At 40.2% G+C, this 22,056-nt stretch overlaps 1 protein-coding gene across 9 annotated transcripts in view; it reads right to left on the bottom strand.

The window, feature by feature from the left end:
• The window catches only part of LOC125461299 (extracellular sulfatase Sulf-2-like), a 299,570-nt gene that overhangs the window by 81,301 nt on the left and 196,213 nt on the right, over nt 1–22,056 (bottom strand). For all 9 annotated transcript variants that reach the window (XM_048549894.2, XM_048549900.2, XM_048549899.2 and 6 more), the window contains one exon: nt 9,046–9,285. In XM_048549894.2, the coding sequence (XP_048405851.1) occupies nt 9,046–9,285 (240 nt within the window). The remainder of the gene's footprint in view (nt 1–9,045; nt 9,286–22,056) is intronic.

The following is a 22,056-nucleotide window of genomic DNA, read 5'->3' as shown; positions in this document are numbered from 1 at the left end:
ATTACCTTTTAAAAGCTGTTTTGGATCTTCCAGTATTTGTTGCTAGTAAGATGTTTGTGTTTAAGAACTCTTAGCTGGAATTGTTCTGGCATGATAGCACTGCTATCTCTCAAAAAGGCAATCCTGCTTCAGCACACAGTTTAACACAGGAAGGCATATTGCCCAAAGCACCAGCTGGGTGATCAACACTCACTGAGGCTGCTGACCTGGAGTAAGGATGGCGATCCACTCCCAGGAGCAGTTGGTGCAATCAGTAGATCTGAAGTTTAGCAGCTCAGCAGCACACCACCACTAGTGGCGGTCATTGCTGGGACCAGATCTGTAGGATGAGGGCATATTGCATTTTTACAGTCAAAGAGGGATAAGGTGGTTTACAGGTAGTTGGAGAGGGCTCAGTGCCTGGCAAGCTCTGCCAACAGGCAGGACCCCCACAGTAGGAGTGGTCATTGCTGGCTGTGAATCCTCTGTGGGTCTTAGAATTCTGGAACGAATGTTTCACTTACGTGAGCCTATTGGGTAGCTGCCAGGTTTCACCAAGTGTTATTTCCACATGGCAACCTACCAACTGCTGCTGGCAAAGTGCCTGCAGTGCTGGAACATGGCCCTTAATTGGTCATTTAGGTGGCTCAACTGAGCTCCAGGTCGACAGGCTTACCTGTTATCCTTCCTACCACTGCCAAAATTAGACAGCCACAGAGGCAAGATGTTTTCCACATTATTCTTCCAGATGCCTACACCATTTTGCCATCCTGTCTCTCTCATAAGCTGTCCCCAAAGGACAGGTAAGGCTCAGCCATTAGTGTAAAACTATTTTACACCTTCTCATTGTGTAAAATGAGGGTTCTTACATGCCAAGTCACTAACCAGTAGAAATAATTTCATCTGAGTTCCCGAATAAAAATGCCTCATAACTTTGTAAGCGTGGAACATCCTCTTCACTTATTCTGTTCAAGCAAAAAGAGACCTACTTTCCCTTTAATAAAAATCAAGTGAAAATCCTCGAGAAACTCAATAGTGCTGTCAGCATGGCCTTGTGAAAAAGGGGATAATATTTGTAATTGTCCAATTCTCTAGCACTACTGTAGTATTTAAGGCAGATTGGAAAACAAAGGCCAATACCTCCAAAATTACGACCTCTACATCCCTCAGCACCCCCGACTGTATCCCACGTTGTGCTTGTTAATTCATCCAGTTTTTAATACTTATATTAATTTCTAGATTATCTAAGTTCCTCTGCTCCCCTAAATATAGAATCCATTATCACTTTTGATTTCCAATTTTCCCCTGCTCCCTGTATAACTGAACTAGCCATGATGCTGTGAATGCATCTCTGACTGCAATTTTGAGAGGAACCGTCACTTTCTCCAATCAAGAATTTTGATGATGCAAAACATGCAGGTGGCATAGCTCGATGCTCACTTCAATGATTCACTCAATTTAACTTATTCATTCATTCATAATGCTCAGCTATCAGAACTTGGAATGTTAAATATAATGAACAACTTTATGCTGAAGCAGAAAAAGTGGGTTTAGTAAAGATAGCTTTCCATTTTAAAAAAAATCACATACCAAATAAAACGAAAAGCAGCCTCATAAAATACAACTAAAACTTTTGGGGTTTTTTCAAGTGGTCGTCTCTGTATACTAAAGGAAACATGATCCCTGCTATTTCAGTAATTGTTAGCTGAAGTTACTAAGCATTATCTTTTAAATTCAAAGGTTTAAGAGAACCTTTAAATGTCTGTGTGATCATAAAAAGGACTAAACACTCTGATGGTAAATCTCATTGCAAATCAAATACTCAATGCATTGACTCAAAAGAAATGTCGGCAGGGGCCCAATTAAATATAAAAATGGAAGAACTGGGCACAGACTTTTAAACAAGCTAGAATAGAGTATCATTAGGATAGCTGGTAAAAATCTATATATATTAAGGTAGCTTGAGTTCTTTTTTCTCAAATTTGAAACTATTTAAAAGTAAAAACTTTATATTTTCCAATATCTAGAGTCTGTAGAAAATTACATTTTCAGTGGTACGAGGGACAATTAGTTGTCCAAGAGTAATCATTGTTATTTTACTAAAAGACTGGCGTCGGTTTTAAACTTGTTTATAAGCTAAGCAACTAAATTAGATAATAAAAGACAACATCAGATACCCTGATTTCATCCAATTGCTTTGACAGGATTAAGGTTTCCCATTGTTTGGTCTTGGTGTACAACGACAGCCTGATTTTTAAGGGTGATCACAATGTTAAGTATGGTAACACTTGGTGTTCATGTTTGTGGTTTTGAAAAGGAACCTCGGTGAATTTCTATAGTGCATCTGAATTTCTGAAGCAACTAAAGATGGTTAGGGCAAGGACACTCTCCCAAGGACGACCTCCAGAGATGTTCTTTAGCTGAGATGGCTGATCTTCGATAACAATATCTTCTAACTTGGAATGTTAAATATAATGAACAACTTTATGCTGAAGCAGAAAATATGTAATATGATGTGAATCAGGCGCAAGAGCAGGTCATTCTACCCTGCTAGCCTATTCCACTGTTCAAAGCCATCATGGTTGGTAGGACTGTGGCAGTCACTCCCCTTTCCTGCCCACCCGCAAAACTGCTAACTTGCTTGTTAGTGATATCATACAGTATGGAATAACAATGGCGAATGAAACAAACATGGCAAGATAAGGCAACAGAAAATTTCAACTAATTTTTTTACTCCATAAGCCAAGCATTTTGTTAGTCCCTAATTGAATTTTTGAGCTGATCCAGATCTGCAAAGATCTAGGCTGGCTAAACTGTTGGTTTTCTAAAGACTCTGGGGATAGATCTCCACACGTTGTGCACTTATTTCAAATATGGACAAAAGAGCTGAATCCTGCATGACTGATTGCACTTGACATCAAGGCTGCCTTTAACTGTGTGTGGCATCAAGGACCCTTAGCAAAACTGCATTCGGGAGAAAACCTTTTACTGGTTGGTGTTTTACTTAGCACTAGGAAGATATTGTTATCGAAGATCAGCCATCTCAGCTAAAGAACATCTCTGGAGGTCGTCCTTGGGAGAGTGTCCTTGCCCTAACCATCTTTAGTTGCTTCAGAAATTCAGATGCACTACAGAAATTCACCGACGTTCCTTTTCAAAACCACAAACATGAACACCAAGAAGAACAAGGGCAGCAGATATTAGGCAGACCACCGCATGATGGTTCCTCTCCAAGCCACACATCATCCTGATTTAGAAAGATATAGTCATTCCTTCAGTGTTGCTGGGTCAAAATCCTGGAACACCTTCCCTAATGGCATTGTGGGTGTATCCACACCAAATGTTCTGGTGCAGGAAGGCAGCTCATCCTCCACCAGCACTGCAAGGGCGACTAGGAATAGACGGTACGTGCTGATTCAGGGGGCAACACAATCATCTCATATTTGAAACTTTAAAAAATAGCTATGTGGATGCAAATCTGCAAAGAACTTTACAGGCCTTATCCCCTGTAAGCAACTATATAAACAAAACTAAAGGAACCAAGTCAAAAAGATGGTCCAAGAACAACTAGCAAATATTAAAAGGTAAGTCAAAACAGACTCCGAAATAAAGCTGAAATTGCAGTCAAAAAATTAGTTGGCTATTTGGAACAGCTTCATAATTTACTATATTACAGTTTGTAAATATTCAGGTAAATAATTTCTGTTCACTTTCAGGTTCCATTTCTCATCATTCCGCTGTTCTGTTCGTTTCTATCATATTTACTTTTATTCAACTCTAACAAATATAACCCATTCCAGATCTTCATTTAATATTTGCTTATATTTTGGCAATAAAGATAATATCCTAATTTTCCCAGCTACCCATTCCTTACAGTAAAGAGAGACCCCTTCACTTAGGAGGATTATTAAAATGTGGAACTCGCCACAGTTGTAGAAATGAACAGTGTAAATACATTTAAACAGAAACTAGTCAGACGTATGAGGGAGAAAGCAATGGAGTATTACAATGATATTTGTAGATGAGAAAAGATGTGACGAGATGCAAGTGGAGCAAAAACGCCAGCGTGGAATGATTGGAGTAATGGCCTGTTTCTGTGCTACATGCACAATGCAAGATTATTGTCCCATTATGCAGCAAGAAAGGTTTATTTACAACAGAATACCAAATCTGGTTGAAAGCCAAAAAAGTTATGTTTTTTAGCCTTTTATTTGAAACTAGCAAGGTTAGATGCTTACTACATATCTACAGGGAGAAAACTGTACTGCAGTTGCTGTCTAGATATGAATTATCTGCTAAGAATCTGAACTCATTTTAGCAACACAATAGATTTTTATGTTGTATGGTATTTAGATTGATCTTAGTAACTAACATTCTTCAGAAAGCCTTCTAAGAGCTGAACTAACCAAGCATCTGTGGATGATGAATGTGCCAAGCAGTTTTCTAATGCCCACTGGAAATGATGACTATTTTCTGTAATTATATTTATGAATGCTATGCAATACTATATTTATAATGTAATACCAGTAACATCTTCATATTATTTTAATAGAAAAGTTAAACTCGAAGGTGTGAATATAGCTAGGCCTGGTGTATTCTAATACTACGCAGCTAGCCTTGGGAGTTTTCAGGTCTGTCTAGAATCATTAGTCACCATCATACCCATGATAATGGGAACTGCAGATGCTGGAGAATCCAAGATAATAAAATGTGAGGCTGGATGAACACAGCAGGCCAAGCAGCATCCCAGGAGCACAAAAGCTGACATTTCGGGCCTAGACCCTTCATCAGAGAGGGGGAAGGGGTGAGGGTTCTGGAATAAATAGGGAGAGAGGGGGAGGCGGACCGAAGATGGAGAGAAAAGAAGATAGGTGGAGAGGAGAGTATAGGTGGGGAGGTAGGGAGGGGATAGGTCAGTCCAGGGAAGACGGACAGGTCAAGGAGGTGGGATGAGGTTAGTAGGTAGGAGATGGAGGTGCGGCTTGGGGTGGGAAGAAGGGGTGGGTGAGAGGAAGAACAGATTAGGGAGGCAGAGACAGGTTGGACTGGTTTTGGGATGTAGTGGGTGGAGGGGAAGAGCTGGGCTGGTTGTGTGGTGCAGTGGGGGGAGGGGACGAACTGGGCTGGTTTTGGGATGCGGTGGAGGAAGGGGAGATTGCAGGAACAGCAACTCATATTCCGCTTGGGAACCCTGCAGCCCAATGGTATCAATGTGGACTTCACCAGCTTCAAAATCTCCCCTTCCCCCACCGCATCCCTAAACCAGCCCAGTTCGTCCCCTCCCCCAACTGCACCACACAACCAGCCCAGCTCTTCCCCTCCACTCACTGCATCCCAAAACCAGTCCAACCTGTCTCTGCCTCCCTAACCTGTTCTTCCTCTCACCCATCCCTTCCTCCCACCCCAAGCCCTACCTCCATCTCCTACTAACCTCATCCCACCTCCTTGACCTGTCTGTCTTCCCTGGACTGACCTATCCCCTCCCTAACTCCCCACCTATACTCTCCTCTCCACCTATCTTCTTTTCTCTCCATCTTCGGTCCGCCTCCCCCTCTCTCCCTATTTATTCCAGAACCCTCTCTGATGAAGGGTCTAGGCCCGAAACGTCAGCTTTTGTGCTCCTGGGATGCTGCTTGGCCTGCTGTGTTCATCCAGTCTCACATTTTACCATCATACCCATTCCAGGTTTTTCACTCTCTGCTTCCAGTAAGACCAGAATACATCGCCAATAGGAAATAATTTCACACACTAATTTAGCTATGGCCACGTCATATCTTTTGCCACAGTCAGGTAGTCATAACAGCATGGAAGGAGGCCATTCGTCTAAATCGAGTCTATGCCAACACTGTACCGTAACCGAATTATTCCCATTCCACGACTGCATCACTGTAAGCACTTGAAGTAAACAAACCTCAGGGCTATCAACTTTGTATTTTATAATTACTTATCCAATTCCCTTCCCTCATGCTCATAGGCAGCAAATTCCGAGTCATTACCTCTTGTTGCATAAAAATGTTCCTCCTCTTGCCCACAAACTTAAATCTATGCCTCTTATCCATCTACCATCAGATGATGGGAAACAGATTTTCTTACTTTACTTTGTCTAAGCTTATCTTTTACATCTCTATCAGGTCTCCCTCAGCCTCTGTTGATCCAAATTGGACATTTCTAACTTCCCCAACCTAATTGACTTGCTACATTCCTTGAAATCATTCTGGTCAAATTCCTTTGTACCTCCTCGAGGGCCTTTACACGCTTCTTAAAAAAAATCTAGATCCAACACTAATTGTGGTCTATTCCGGTTTTTAGGCACGTTTAGCATAGTCTCTTCCTTTGTACTCCTCACCTCTATTTAGGAGGCCCAACATCTGTACGGTTTTCTAACTAGTTTCTCAAATATCTTGCCACTTTTAGTAAAGCTATGCATAAAACTGTCCAGTGATAATGGGAACTGCAGATGCTGGAGAATCCAAGATAATAAAATGTGAGGCTAGATGAACACAGCAGGCCCAGCAGAATCTCAGGAGCACAAAAGCTGACGTTTCGGGCCTAGACCCTTCATCTGATGAAGGGTCTAGGCCCGAAACGTGAGCTTTTGTGCTCCTGAGATGCTGCTGGGCCTGCTGTGTTCATCCAGCCTCACATTTTATTATCATAAAACTGTCCATCTCTCTGTTCTGAAATGCTATTTAGAACTGCGTCACTAAATTTATATTGGTTCTACATATCCCTTCTGCCAAATTGCATCAACTCTTCTTCTTTGCATCAAATTCCATCTGTCCCTCGTCTATACATTTTGCTAACTTATCTATGCCCTTTTGCAGTTGGTCAGTATCATCCTGTTTGACATGCTTCCAAATTTTGTATCCTTACTGAATCTGAAACTTCAGTTTTTGAGCACGATTGTCTGCCATCTTGCAGTCTGACAAATCTTACCAACACCTGCTGATATCTGCCGATCAGCCAACTTTTGGTTTTAAAATCAAACTGACACTGACCCTCTGATCCCATGAACCTCAGCGTTATTAGTTAGCCTTTTATTGGGTACGTCAAAGGTGTTCTAAATTCACAGAAAGCCAGTAACTATTGCAGTCCCTTCATTAAAAGATTCAAGTATGATAGTCAAGCCTGTACAGATTTTCACAAAAGTTTCTCATGTTCCTGGATTAAAAAGGCTTTAAAAAATGGAAATTGAATACATGGGGCTTTACAATTGATATTCATTAATTCTGTCCTGGAATTAAGAAATGGGGGTGGGAGGAGTGGTCAGTGGAGCGGAGACAGCTGTTAGAGAATGAGGGATAATGAGATTGTTTGCAAATAAACCTTACAATAATGCAGAGGACAGGCCAGCACTTGTCCTGTTGGACTGCATTTTAATCAACCTTTTCATATTGGACTGGGAGGTGGTCAGGGTGGAAAACAGCATCAGGAGTGAAACCAGATGGGTTCCCACAACCGTAGAACATTGCTAAAGGCAGGAATGGTAGTAAGCTTGGCCATCCACTGAATGGACAGGGGCACCCACTGAGTCCTATTAAATGTCCCATTAGTAGGATAGTTTCATAGATTCCCTACAATGAGGAGCCCGGCTCTTCAGCCCAACCAGTCCACACCAACCCTTGGAGCATCCCATCCAGATCCAACCCCCCCCCCCACCCCATAATCCACTTTAATCTACACATCCCTGAACAGTATGGGTAATTTCACATGGCCAACCGACCTAGCCTGCACATCTTTGGACCGTGGGAGGAAAGCGGAGCACCCGGAGGAAAAACACGCAGGCACGGGGAGAATGTCTGTGTGGAGTTTGCACAGTCTCCCAAGGGTGGAATTGAACCCAGGTCCCTGTCGCTGTGAGGCAGCAATGCCAACCATTGAGCCACCATGCCACTTAAATAGATGGCAGGAATTTTACAAGCCTCAAATTGGCACCCAACCCAACCTGGTTTGTCCACCAGGTACCTCCCTAGCAGGTTCTACTTTCATGAGACTCCTAGGGCAAGGATAGGGCCTTTGTGGAAACGACTGCCCCACAGCGCCAAAGGCACCACTACAGATTTCCGTTGATGATGCTGATGCCTAGTTGCCTAGGCTGGAGAATTCTTTTTAGCCCATCTTTTGAGTGCCTCCACATCAAGATGCTCTCTCTCCTTGCATCTGCTTCTCTATTGACAGTGCTGACTTGCTGGTCCTCTGAGTTAGCCAGCTACTGGGAGAATAGATCAAGTTGTTAATTGAAAACCAATCCCAGTGGAAGGTCTCTTAATTAATAATATTATAGTGGAACTGAAGCCACTTTGGCCTGAACAACAGACCAACAGCACGCAAATAAGATTTTAGCATGATTATAGGATCACTGTGAAAATTATCAACTCGAAATTGACATACATGGTGCTCTCATTTTCAGAAGATTACATTTTAACCAAACTGGCAAAGCACTAGAATTTCTTTCCGCTTTAGAAGATTTTATATTTCTAAATAAAGAATTGTAATCTGTCGTTATTTAGTAAAGATCTGTTAGTGAAGCCAGATCAAATCTGCAGATGGTTCTAAAATATCAATCATCTGGCTCAATGTATAGTTACAATTAGTTATCGAGAACAAACAACATTAAATATCTTAAGATTCAGTCTAACTTGCATGGGTTTTTGAGAGTTTATAGTTGAAATTACATTTTAGATGGTTATTTGGTAAATTACACCTGTACCATTATAATAATCCATTGTCACCCCTACTTCCATGTTGTTTAGGCATATCTTTCAACCAATAATAAATAGAAAAAACTTTCAGCTAAGCAACTTCTGGAATTTTTACACATTTAAGTGATACATTTCCTAGATATGGGTTATTTATTTGTTACATTGTTAATTAGAACATTCCATAAACACTACTTAATTTTCTAAATTCTTTTGCTCTTCTATTGAAATTTTACCACAGTTAAAATATTTCCATGTCACAATTTCATTTTATATAAAGAGGGCTTTTCTCCACACAAGTATTCAGATTCTTTAAGATTTATCACTAATATCATAAAAAGGATTGCAATTTCTTTCAGTAACATACCTGTCCTATAACCAGTGCTGTTCAGATACACAGCAAATGTCCGCTGTTCATGTGTGGCCTGCCAGGAGGAAGATGAACAGTTCTCATTGTTTGTGTAGGTATTATGGTTGTGGACGTATTTCCCTGTCAGCATGGATGATCTTGAAGGGCAGCACATGGGTGTTGTCACAAATGCATTTGTGAAGTGGGCTCCTCCTTGCTCCATTATCTTCCTGGTCTTGTTCATTACTTCCAAAGATCCTGAGAAGCATAAAAATGGATATTTGTAATTACTCAGAATTAATTTTCTCAAATATAATGCTTGGCAGGTCTGCGACATATTCCTGATGAATAATTTTGACTTGGAGTAGTACTGTAAAAATGTTATATTTGCGAGAGATGGAAATGAAAATGAAAATTAAGTGATTCATAAAATGGGTGGGTGAATCATTAAAGCTAGCTTTACATTCTCATCCAATGTCAAAATTAAACAGCCCTACCCCCACTTTATATTACTCTGGATCACACTTTTATAGAATTTGACACTATCAAGGGAGCAACTGAGATTTGACTTGGATCTCAAGTCATGTCTGCAACTCCACCTCTAACACTAAAATGGAACTTCCAAGTCTTCAAATTACCAGGATAAAATTAGAATTACAGATTACCCCTTGGATTCAGAGAAGTACCAGAGCCCATTAATCTGTTCTATATTTTCCTTTAAGTTATTCTGTAATTATATGTTCTTGACTGCAATTTGCAATTCCTGGGTGAGACTGTCTGGACATTGTTTTTGGGGAGCTAGGTTGCCCACCGCACTTGGAACACAGGCCTTAGTGAAGTGTTTCTAGTCTGCCTGCCATAGAGGTCCAGGTTGGGTGGCTAGAGAGGTGATAGCTCAGCTTTTAAGTTTTGGTCCTCAGTGCTTCATTCAATCTTTCCAATTTCACATGTCTTTGGGCACTTCCCCTCTTGAATCAGCCATAACTCTCTCGTCATCCAACATCTTAGCACTGTCAGTCATATTCCCAAAGGGTCGACAAATATTATTAATCCATTGAAAAGTACTGCAGTTTGAGCACCATTTACTTTTGTTTTCACTATATCAATGTGCACACGAATATTAGAACATGATAATATTCAAACTAAGTGCTATGGAATTGGAAGAAAAATGTCATGCCAGGTGTCTAACTGCCTCTGAATTCACATAAATAAAAAATAATTAGCATTTAAAAATAATTAGCATTTAAAAACAACTCCTGCATATTTTCATTCCCATTCTCCTTACTTCAACACACCTCTCTATTTTCACCTTCTGCCTCCTCCATGCCATCTGCTCGCCACCCTCTAATCTTATATCACCTAAAAATGACATCATTAAAATCAACATCATTAAAGATACCAAGATCATAAAGACTAAGCAATGCCAGCTTTTACTCTCACCTCATCATAATTATGCCACATCTCATGGTATATACAATTATCTCCATTGTTGTCCAAGTGGCATAAGCTCAATGGCTTTCCAAACTTTCTCTCTTTTGTCTCCTCAGTAAAGCAATGGATAACTTTATCATTAGAGCTTCTGTTAAATAATTATAAGCAAGTAAATGCTAGTCAAATATATTGTAGTGATTGGGCAAAATAAAAATCATAGAATTTACAGTACAGGAAGCCATTTGACCCACTATGTCTGTGCCAGGTCTAGAAAAAAAGAGCTACCCAGTTAGTCCCACTCTTCAGCACTATCTTCATAGTCCTTTAAATTCACTTGTAAGGTGTTCATTTCTTTCAAAATTCTTTCTAATGAGTGAGTGAAAATAATTTAAAATACCAGAAACAATGTTCCGTAAAGAAAAAAAATCTACTCCTAAAGCAAACACTTTGTAATTACTAACCTAACCGAGGCAAAGAGCCAGGATTTCTGTACTTTGGGTAGGGCAAGTCAGCAAGCACCAAATCTACCTAAACTTGAACAGGGATTTTGGTTCAATTAGCCAACCGAGATGATCAGTCCTCAAACCAGAATATATGCATCTTAATAAAACCACTTTGTAATAGTATTTGGAAAAGACACGTACGTCACCATAACTTCTCACTCATAGCCTGGTGAAGGATTCAATAGTGAACCACAAACAATCTCAACTACATTGTCTGCTCATTGAGGAATTAAGTCCCAATGGCCTCTGCACTATGTCTACTCAACAATAAGTAGACTGTGTTGTTTAGGACACAAAGATCCATTTTTACAAAGGAATAATTCATCATTCATTATATGCTGCACCAGTGTCAGCTGTCGCTTAGTTGATACTAATTTTGCCTTTGGACAATACATCTCTGGGTTCAAGTTCTTCTCTTGGTTTCAGCATACAAATATAAAACTACACATGCCAGTGCAGATAACTGTACACTGTCCAAGGTGCTGCCTTTTGATTAAGACAAGAAACTGAAGTCCCATTCACCTCCTGGAATAGATGAAAACTAAGCCAGGGCACTACTTTAAAGAGGGGCAGGGAGCTATCCCTGGTGTCCAAAAACTGTCCTTCAATCAATATCATGAGATTACCTGGTCATTATCACATATTGATCACATTCATTAACACTAGTGAAACACAAATGTTTGCCTAAACCAAAGTAGCAAAAGCAAAGCAAACAGAAAATTGCATGACTATAGAATGGTACAGCAGTGTACAGCAGACCTCTAGACATTACTTCTGCTAAATTTGAAGCAATTCTCAACTGTTAGGTGCTTCTGATCTGCACTTCTGACCTGACATGTTGAACAGAGAAGCGCTTTCTATTTTGTAAAGCACACTGAATAAACAATGGGAAACCCACCAAATGACATATACGACTGCTTGCGTACAAGCACATCCAAAGCATCCCTGAGGGAATACAAAGCCTGACTTAAACTCATGCAGAGCATAATCATTTCCAGCGTTAATATCACTGAGTAGACTAAGATTTTGTAACAGATGCAGGCCATTTAGCCCAGAGTCTGTTCCACCATTGAATGAGATGATGACTGATCTGATAATAATCAATTCCACTTTCTTGTCTTTTCTCCATAAACCGTGATTACGGCACTGATTAAAATATACATATTTCAGCCTTGAATATACTTAATAATCCAAATATGCTAGCTCTCTGTGGTAAAGAATTCCAGCCTCTCAAAAACAAATTCCTCCACAACTCTGTCTAAAATGGATGGCCACTTATTCTGAGATTATGCCGTCTTGTCCTAGACTCTCTCACAAGGTGAGACAACTGTTCCACATCTATCATGTCAAGACACGTGAGAATCCTGTATGTTTCAAGAAGGTCACCTCTCATTCTCCTAAATTCCAATAAGTACAGTTCTAACCTACTCAGCTTTTCTCCTAAGAGAGAGATTCTTTAAACCCAGGATCAATCTTGTAAACGTCCTTTGGACACCCTTCAATGCCAGTACATCATTCCATAGATACAAGGCCCAAAACTGCTCAAATATTCCAAATGCTGTCTGACCAGAGGCTTATACTACTGAGGCTGTACATCTTTGCTGCTGCATTCGAGCCCTTTTGAAATTAATGCTAACATTGTATTTGCCTTCCTAACCGCCAAATGAACCTGCACGTTAATCTTCACAGAATCCTGAACCAGAACTCCCAAGTCCCTTTGTGCTTCAGATTTCAAAAGCCTTTCCCCATTTAGAAATTAGTCTGTGCTTCTATTCTTCCTACCAAAGTGCATCACCTCACACTTTTAACTGTGGCATAGAGGTTTGAATGTAGCAAAGAAAACTGCACTGAAAAGGCCTTTCCAGCATCAGAAGATCGATTCTGATTGATCCCAAGGCTAAAGGTCAAATAGATCACCAGTTAAGCTAAGAATCTTTCTAAAAGATGTCAACCCCAACTGACTCAAAAAAGTTAAATAATTACATATTTTGACTTAAAGGATTGCACATAAGTTACACATTGCTGCATTTATGTCAGCAAATAACATGCTTGCATTATTATATGGTTCGACACTTTTAGAATTCACTATTTCTTATATTGGAATATCCCTTGCTTGCTGAAAGAAGTTTGTACAGAATACATCATGCAAAAATAAATAGTCAAATATTCAGAAAGACACTGGACATTAAAAGAAACCAGCTATTAATTTTAAGTGGAACAAAACTAGAGTTACGAAGAGAAAGGGGGAGCTTTGTTTCTCTCCCATATGGTATTTCTTATTTCTCAAGAAAATTTCCTAAGCATTTCCATTTGATAAGTTGTCTGAGCACAGCAATTATTATTGTGCAGAAAAATTTTTATAGCCAATTTAAGCAAAACATCATCCAATAAAAGTCATAAAGAGATGAATAACAGGTTAATTTGCTTTTTGCTGTTGTAAATGTGGACTAAGTGCCTGGGAGATCCCAATCCTCTGAGTAGTGCCAAAGGGTTTTTAATATCATCCAGTACTCCCAGAATTGGTTTAATCAGTCATCTGAAGGACAGCAGCTCTGACAGTAGAACCTTAGAGATTGAGCCTTGATCATGCCCTCAAGACCTGGGGACTGAGTTATTTGCTTTAATCTTCACTGACAGGAAATACTCACCATGCCTTTCTCATAGAAAATTGTATTGAAGAAGGTACACATTTTGTACAGCATAGAACCCATTGATAGTTTTAGAATAAAAGTTATGGAATAAAGGCCATTGATCTTTCATATACAATCAGTAATGCAGCACCAAAAACATGTACAAATTTATCATGTTTAATAATTGAAGCTATCTTGAGGAGTTCTTATTTGAATTACTCTGTATTTGCTCTTGAGAACAGAAGAAATACTATACTGGGCTCTTAAAAGTTGGCTAAGCTAATAAAGATAGTATGTTCATAAGTATTTTCTTTCATTAAATCTTTAATGCTTCCTCATAACCATGTTGGATCATCAGTGGGGGAGGGCACAACTCTCTGGAAGCGGTTCAACTGCACAGTCAGGCCCAAGTTTGAGCACTTCTCTATGTATTACAAGCATGCCAGTTGAGTGTGGGTGTTTGGATAGAAATGCAATCATGTACAAATATCTGTCATAGTCTGCCTTTGATACAATCTCTATTTTGAGGCAGACATTTTAAGCTTCACTTCACTGATTCCTGGGGTTGAACACATTAAAAAGCACAATTGCAGAGCTAGGAGCTGCCACTAAAAACTGTTCAGTATCTCAGTGAAAACACGAAGAAAGAATGGCTGCAACTTTTCCCCTAATTCCTGTTCACATTACTGGGGATCAGAGGTGGGACTGGGAATTCTTCTAAAACCAATGACAGATTTACACAAAAACAACAGAGCGGAGTCACCAAGACTGCTTTTGTAGAGCACCAGTGCTCTGTTCGCGACAAACGACAACACCTTCCAGTTGTGAACCATTTCAACTCTCCCTCCCACTCCCTGGGCGACATCCTGGGCCTCCTCCAGTGTCACAACAATGCCACCCACGAACTGAAGCAGCACCTCATTCTGTCTCAGGAGCCTACAGCCCAATGGTCTCAATGTGGACTTTACTAGTTTCAAAATTTCCCCACCCCTGGCTTCATCCCATGATCAACCCTCCCTCTCATCCCCACCCGTTTGACCTGTCGTCCTCCTCTCCCACCTATCCGCTCGTCCCACCTCACTGATCAATCCCCACTAGTGCCTATCTGCACTCACCTTTCACCATCCCAACTACCTTCCCCAGCCCCACCCTTCCTTTCTCTATTTCTTTCAAAGCTCCCTTCCCCTTACCCCATTTCTGAAGATGGGTCCCAACTCGAAACATCTGCTTTCCTGGTCCTCTGATGCTGCCTGGCCTGCTGTATTCCTCCAGCTCCACACTGTGTTATTTCTGAGTCTAGCATCTGCAGTTCTTACTATCTGATATTTATTGAGCAAACCAGAACAAGTGCAAGGTGCTACAATTTTATCAATGTTAGGAAGAGACTGCATCCACATATATTCCACCCTGAATCTCTGAGCAGAAAAAAAAACAAATTTTAAAGGATTTGAAAGTACATTGTTAGCCCCAAGTGGATGCTATGGATGAACAGTGCATATTCAATACGAGGGAGCAAAGTGAAAAAGAATCCTTTAAATCAATATATAACATCATTAACGCAGCTTACAGAAAGCTGTGAAATTGCACAAAGGATGACTGAATGAAGACAGGATTGTATTAAGAATAACGTATAAAGAAGTAAAAGCACACCTACTGAGAGAAGGACAAGCTCATACTCATGAAGGCAAGTAACATATGAAGTGCCAAGTTGTGAATCAGCAGCTAGAGTTGTGGTCTTGTATTCTGGTGACAATTTTCCAGACACAAAGGGCAGAATAATAATCACAAAGGGAAGGAAGCAAGTACTGCACAAGAGAAGTAACTACACGGTGCAACATATAAGGAGGCATGTACAGCAGGGGGAAGCTCACTGCAAAAAGCTGCATCATTTTGCTCAAGTGTGTGGCTAAAAAAGGACAACAAGCAGGTATAAATGGCCAGAGAGAGAGATAGCAGCCAGAGATCCTGATGAATAGACAATATATAACAGGTTGGTTCACTCAGTTCAATACGTGAAACATGGTTTATGACAGGAGGCCAGCAGAAGGATTTCAGGTCAAAATAAAATGTCAGATAGTAACCAGTATGTCTTGTAACATCACGAAATTCATTGACCTATGCAAGTTAGGTCAACATGGTGATCCAAAAATGACACCCTCAAAACTAAGGTTAAAAATGAAATGATGGTGCTGTATTTGTGTTGAGAGGACAGATTGCTCTTAGCCTACTGCTGTATTTAAAAAAAAAAATCCAGAGTTCCATGTCATAGAGCGCAACAAAATATCTCACAGTGGAGCAAGTCTAAAGCTTGGACTGGTAACCCTCAAATAGACCAAGAGAGATTTGCAACATGCAACTATGGACCATGAAAAACATTCTGGATGAATATAAAATGCAGTCAAAGTTGAGACATTTTCCAGGAGACTATGATGTTGAAATGGATGAGAATGCAATGTCCACTTCAGTATCTACCACGTAAAAGTCCAGCTGGTTTCAAAGCCAGCCTGAAAAGATAAAATAGAAGAGCTGGAAAAGAAAAGAATAGTCAAGAAGTGTCAACTCTTACAGAATGGGTTAGCAGCATTAAAGCAGTGAAACAATCGAAAATGTTAGGAGTATGCATTTATCCAAAGAATCAAAGAAAACATCCTGAAAAAAATCTCACTACCTCATGAACTATTGAAAGAATCTTGCCACAACTTTCAAAGGCAAAAGTCTTTACCTGCTCTGATACAAAAGATGCGGTTATTGATAAGGGAAGCTAGGTGAAAACAGCAGTTTTTCAATGACATTCTGGACACTCTTTGAGAGACATAGGTGGTTGTACATACCTTCTGGCATTTCCATTACTCCAGAAGAAGATAATTAACAATCTTTCTGGTTTGGAATATATATATTATGAATGATTTGCTAGTTTGTTGGTACATCAAAACAATAGAAGAAGCCATTGTTAACCTCAGTCAAAATGTAGAGTAACCACTCAACAATGATTGCATGGTGAATCTAAAGCTGAATAAAAAATTAAAATTAAAGATGGTCTAAGTGAAGTACATAGGCTATATACAGACAGTGAAAGGACATCAGCAGAATGCTGAAAACATGAAAGCTGAAGGAGTGATGCCACGATCAACAGTGCAATAATTTTTGGGCTTCATCAAGTATTTCGCTAAATTCTTGCCAATTTTGTTGTTAGAGTGCACATCATCCTGCCAACTCTCATACAGGGATGTGCATTGGTACTGGAGCATACTGCAGCAAAGGTAATAGAGTCATTATCCTGAAAGAGCTGTGAGGAGAGATAATAAAGCACATCCATGCAGGCCATCAAGTATAGCAATCAGTAAAATCAAACAACTATTGACAAAACATCGGTGCTGAAAGACCATGACATAAACAATGAAGCCACCATGTAGTATGATGCTGGCAAAACAGGGTGCCTCTGTATCCAAGGTTCTAACCCAAATAGAAAAACATTATGTTCAGGATCAAGGAAGTGTGTCCAGCCATTATCTTTGCTTGTGAACAGTTTCATCAATACCTACTTGGAAGGGACAGTCGAGTCTGACCACGAGCCACTTGGAAGCATTTTCCTTGAACCACTGCTCTCTGCTCCAAAGCATTTACAAAGAATTTCCAGTTAGAGAGAATTAATTTCAAAGTAACAGTGAAACAAAGAGAAGCAGCTACATATAGCCAAGCTGCTGTTGAGAAGAGTCCTCCCGAGGAAGAAAGTTGAGGATACTGGAACAGAGTGAGAGATCTTCCAGAGTCAACATGAAACAGAAGCTCATCATGATCTGGAAGTCATCAGCCCAGCAAAGACACTGGAATGTAAGAGATGAACACTTTTCTCAAGTCAAGCAAACTATCCAACAAAATGCAGATCTCCAACTATTGCAAGGTGGATGATTAAAAAGGTAAACACTCTTGCTGCTCCAAAAGCATATCAGGTGAATGGAGATAAATTGACAGCCAAGGCAGTATATTGTACAAAGGTAATAGAGTCATTATCCTGAAGGAGCTGTGAGGAGAGATAATAAAGCACATCCATGCAGACCATCAAGGAATTGGGTCAAGTCGGAGAAAGGCAAGAGATATGACATGCTGATCAAATATGAGCAAGAAAAATCAAGGACCACCTCAGCCAGTGCAGTGTTTGTAACGAGTACCAAACTAAAAAAGCTGGACAGCTGCTGATAACCGATGATATCCCAGATGGGTTCCGAGGAAGGATCACTGCACCTGAAACATTAACTCTGATTTTTTTCTTCACAGACGCTACCAGACCTGCTGAGCTTTACTAGCAACTTTGCTTTTGTTCCTGATTTACAGCATCCACAGTTCTTTTGGTTTTTATTTAGCAGCGCAAGAAGTTCATTAGGAACAAAAACCAGGCATCCAGCTACATGTCGCAAAACTCAGAAGTCATTGTTAATGTCTTCTTCTCCAAGTGGTCAATGCACGTTCTCTTTTCTAACTAATCTTAAGCACTAGTCATTTGTAAGGCAAGGTTGTGCATTGTTCTTTCATGGTAGCAACAAAAATAACAATGAAAATTAATTCAAAAGTCTAGTGTCCATTTTATACAAGGTAGAGTTCGTGCTCATAGCTCACCTATACTTTTCATACGTGTTGAATGCAGCAGCAATCTGATTTGGCCAATTATCAGAGACAATCTAGTGGCAGGCCACCTTTTCCCCCTTGTTCACAGGATCTGTTTAATGCCTACAAATCAAATTGGCCATCCTCTGATTTTAATCGTCTATTTCTTTTTTTCCTCCATAAAAAACCTTGGGAAGTGTTTGAATACTTAAATATTTTTAAGCTTTAAGATAGTATGGAATAATACCCCAGTATGCTACCATTCATTTTACATGACTAGTTCTTTAAATTTTCAAAAATGTCTGCTCAGCTATTCTCCCTGCCCCGTGAACAAAATGTGTAGACAATAAATTCGAACTATAAAAATGAGCTGAAGATGCAAGGCCAGTTATCTATATTGGTTATGTGATATATGCATAATGCATTTGTAATCCTGTCAACTCTGTGACAAGAGGGCAAATACACAATACGCTGGATTCCGCACAATGGTCTCTTACTATGTAGAAAGCTCTCCCCCATGTATAATTTGTGAGAGAATGTGATCAACTTGATGGCATTTTCATTGCTCTGGGACTAACTGAATGAGTCTGAAAAAGGCCTACTATAGACTTAGTAATAAAAAGCAAATGAATTGGTTAATATTTTTGCAGTGTTTCAAAACATTCCAACAACATTAAAATGCAGAATCCATTTTTAACATTTAGTCAAAACGTATTACTGTGATTGAAGAGATCTTCTTTCACTGCAAGATGGGTTCAGCTCAGTTGACACCATTAAGATTAACTAAAGTGTATGGATTGTATTACCGTAAAAAAGGACAGAATTTTATTTGGATCTGAAGTCGTACATTATATGGATATAAATGGATCTGTGGATTACATACAAAATGCTGGTCATGTCAAGGAGTTAGTGGCTTGGCTTTCTCAGCATACTGATTGATGCCCAGAGGGAGGAAAAAAAGAAATAGACGATTAAAATCAGAAGATGGCCAATTTGATTTGTAGGCATTAAACAGATCCTGTGAACAAGGGGGAAAAGGTGGCCTGCCACTAGATTGTCTCTGATAATTGGCCAAATCAGATTGCTGCTGCATTCAACACGTATGAAAAGTATAGGTGAGCTATGAGGACGAACTCTACCTTGTATAAAATGGACACTAGACTTTTGAATTAATTTTCAATTTTTGAATTAAAAATACTTGCTACTGGCAACGGGACTAATGAGATTAATTTTAACTATTGTAATTGTGGGCAGGCAGAGAATGAAAAAAGAAAATATACTCTATAGTTGTGGAGGGATGTAGGAGGAATAATGGAGGAGAAGGGGGAGCACAGGGAATTGAGGAGGACAATGCAAGAGAAATGGAGGAAGAGGAGGAGGAAGAGGAGGAGGAGGAGGAAGAGGAAGAGGAAGAGGAAGAGGAAGAGGAAGAGGAAGAGGAAGAGGAAGAGGAAGAGGAAGAGGAGGAGGAGGAGGAGGAGGAGGAGGAGGAGGAGGAGGAGGAGGAGGAGGAGGAGGAGGAGGAAACACGTATAAAAGAGGAGGAGGAGGAGCACTAGTGGTAGAGTACTGGAATGGAAGATGAGAAAGACCATGAGTAATTTTGGCGGGGGGGGGGGGTAATACAAGCACTGGGAGGCTGAAGAACATGAAAAATGGATGAGGGAAAAAAAAGTTATGAAGATTGGAGAAAGAAGTGGATTTTGGGCTTGAAGGAAGGAGATGATTGTGAAGAATGGAGGAGGTGGCCAACAGCTCAGTAATCCTCCAAAATGGTACACAAGAATACCCTTTCAGACTTGGGAAGCCCTGAACAATTCCCTTGGTTTCCACTGCTCAACATTTCCCCAACATGTCATCGCTCTCTTACTGGCTAGCACAGGGTCCCCTTGCCCAGAAGTTTGAAAGAAAGTACCACCAATTGGTGGCACATTGTGGTAGCAGTGTTAATCAGTGAGACAAAGTGCCAGGGACCCGGGTTCGATTCCAACCTCAGGTGGCTGTCTGTGTGGAGTTTGCACATTCTCCCAGAGTCAGCATGGCTTTCCTCTGGGTGCTCCAGTTTCCTCCCACAGCCCAAAGATGTGCAGGTTAAGTGGATTGGCCATGCCAAATTGCCCACCATGTTCAGCAATGTGTAGATTACATGAATTATAGGGGAATGGTTTGGGTGGGATGCTCTGAGGGTCGGCGTGGGCTTGTTGGGCTGTAGGGCCTGTTTCCACACTGTAGAGATTCTATAATTCTACGAAAAGTAACAAGTCCTGAAAAGGTTCAACTAACAACACTTCTAACACTCAGACATTTGTGCACTCTCTTAGTGCCCATTTGCAGGTGTTTTTACTGGGCCTAGTGTTCCTACGTAACACTGCTCCTGTGGCAGAAATCTTCAAACAGTCATGTTGAAAACACCAAGTGGAGGAGACTGCAATTGACCTTGCAGGACACTCATCAGTAATGAGGTGTTAGCCATGGACTGCATTCTCTGGTCGTGGGCAAGATTAGTCTAAATTGGCTGGTTAACAGATTCACTATCAGTGGTGGGAGGTCAAATACTAATCGCCCAGCGAATTACAGCAGGTTTGTACAGCATAGTGTCATTGCAGCTCCCCCAGTGTAGGACCTCAGCAATCCCCCTAATACTTCAAAAAACAGTACACCCACTCCATTTATTACCAGTATCACCTCCTGCATACTGGTCATGATGCATTAGAATGCCCTATTCAACGCAGGCAAGTATGTCTGTAAGCATAGTGCCACATGTAATGTGCACACTACATTCAAAGAACAAAAAATGTGCACAAGCTGTGAGATGTGAGCAATGTCAAGTGCATGAGTATGAGGTGAAGCAATGTTAAGACAATTGACTTGTGATCCAGAGGAATGATAGTGATGAAGGAGGTTTGTGAAAGAGAACAGTACATGAAGCTAGTTTTAAAGTTCGCAAGAACTGGTACATGAGGGAATGTACTCACTGATTTTGACCACATATTTAAATTCACTAGATCACTAAATTTGCTGCAACATTACATTCCATGACCTTGGCATTAGACTGTGGGCATTAGTGCCATGGTGATCTCTTCTTCCTATCTGAACAGCTGTCTGGAAAGGTTCTGTGAGACATTATATTAGGATTCTTTTTACTAACTTATTCACAAGAGCTCTATGTTTACTATACTTCATTTCCATTCACTCATTCATATAACCACGTTTTTTTTGGTAGCACACTTTAATTTTACAAGATAAAATTAAACTAAACATCCCTTCCAACCCATTACTGTTTCTTCACACCTTTCAATTCTTCTCAGCCCCACACTGCAAGCAATGTTTAGAACAGTTTCTGTATCAAAGGCTGCCCCCGAATAACTGTTAATACTGTAACTTACTCGGCACAATGTCATCCCCACCATCATGTTTTCATAACTCATTTGAAACTATAGAAAGATTAGAATATTAATTAGCCCTTAGTAACCATCTCCTGGGGCCTGAATAGGCTGCAGGATATCAAACAGTTTCTTCCACCAGCCTGTCCCTTCAGTCTGCTGCTCTTTTATCTCTTTGAAATTTCCTTATACACTACCAACTTCTAACTTTTATTTAGGGCTACCATCTCATACTAATGTACAGATTAATACTTTTTTAAATATACACTGAATAGGGCTGCTACCCCATTGAAGAAACTATCAAAACAGCGCTTCCAAGAAACTGTATGAATGTGTAAGAATGGTCAAAACTGGCCATAGTAAACAAAATCTCATGACCCAAATGCAGGCAGTTTAATATTCTCTATATTTTTAAATTTTGAACATTATAGTTTCTCACTTATTTAGATTATATAGGTCTAGCATTTTTACCAAAATTAC

This window comes from Stegostoma tigrinum, chromosome 19 (assembly GCF_030684315.1).
Source record: "Stegostoma tigrinum isolate sSteTig4 chromosome 19, sSteTig4.hap1, whole genome shotgun sequence".
Lineage (NCBI taxonomy): Eukaryota > Metazoa > Chordata > Chondrichthyes > Orectolobiformes > Stegostomatidae > Stegostoma > Stegostoma tigrinum.
This window is presented reverse-complemented; position numbering and strand designations above follow the sequence as displayed.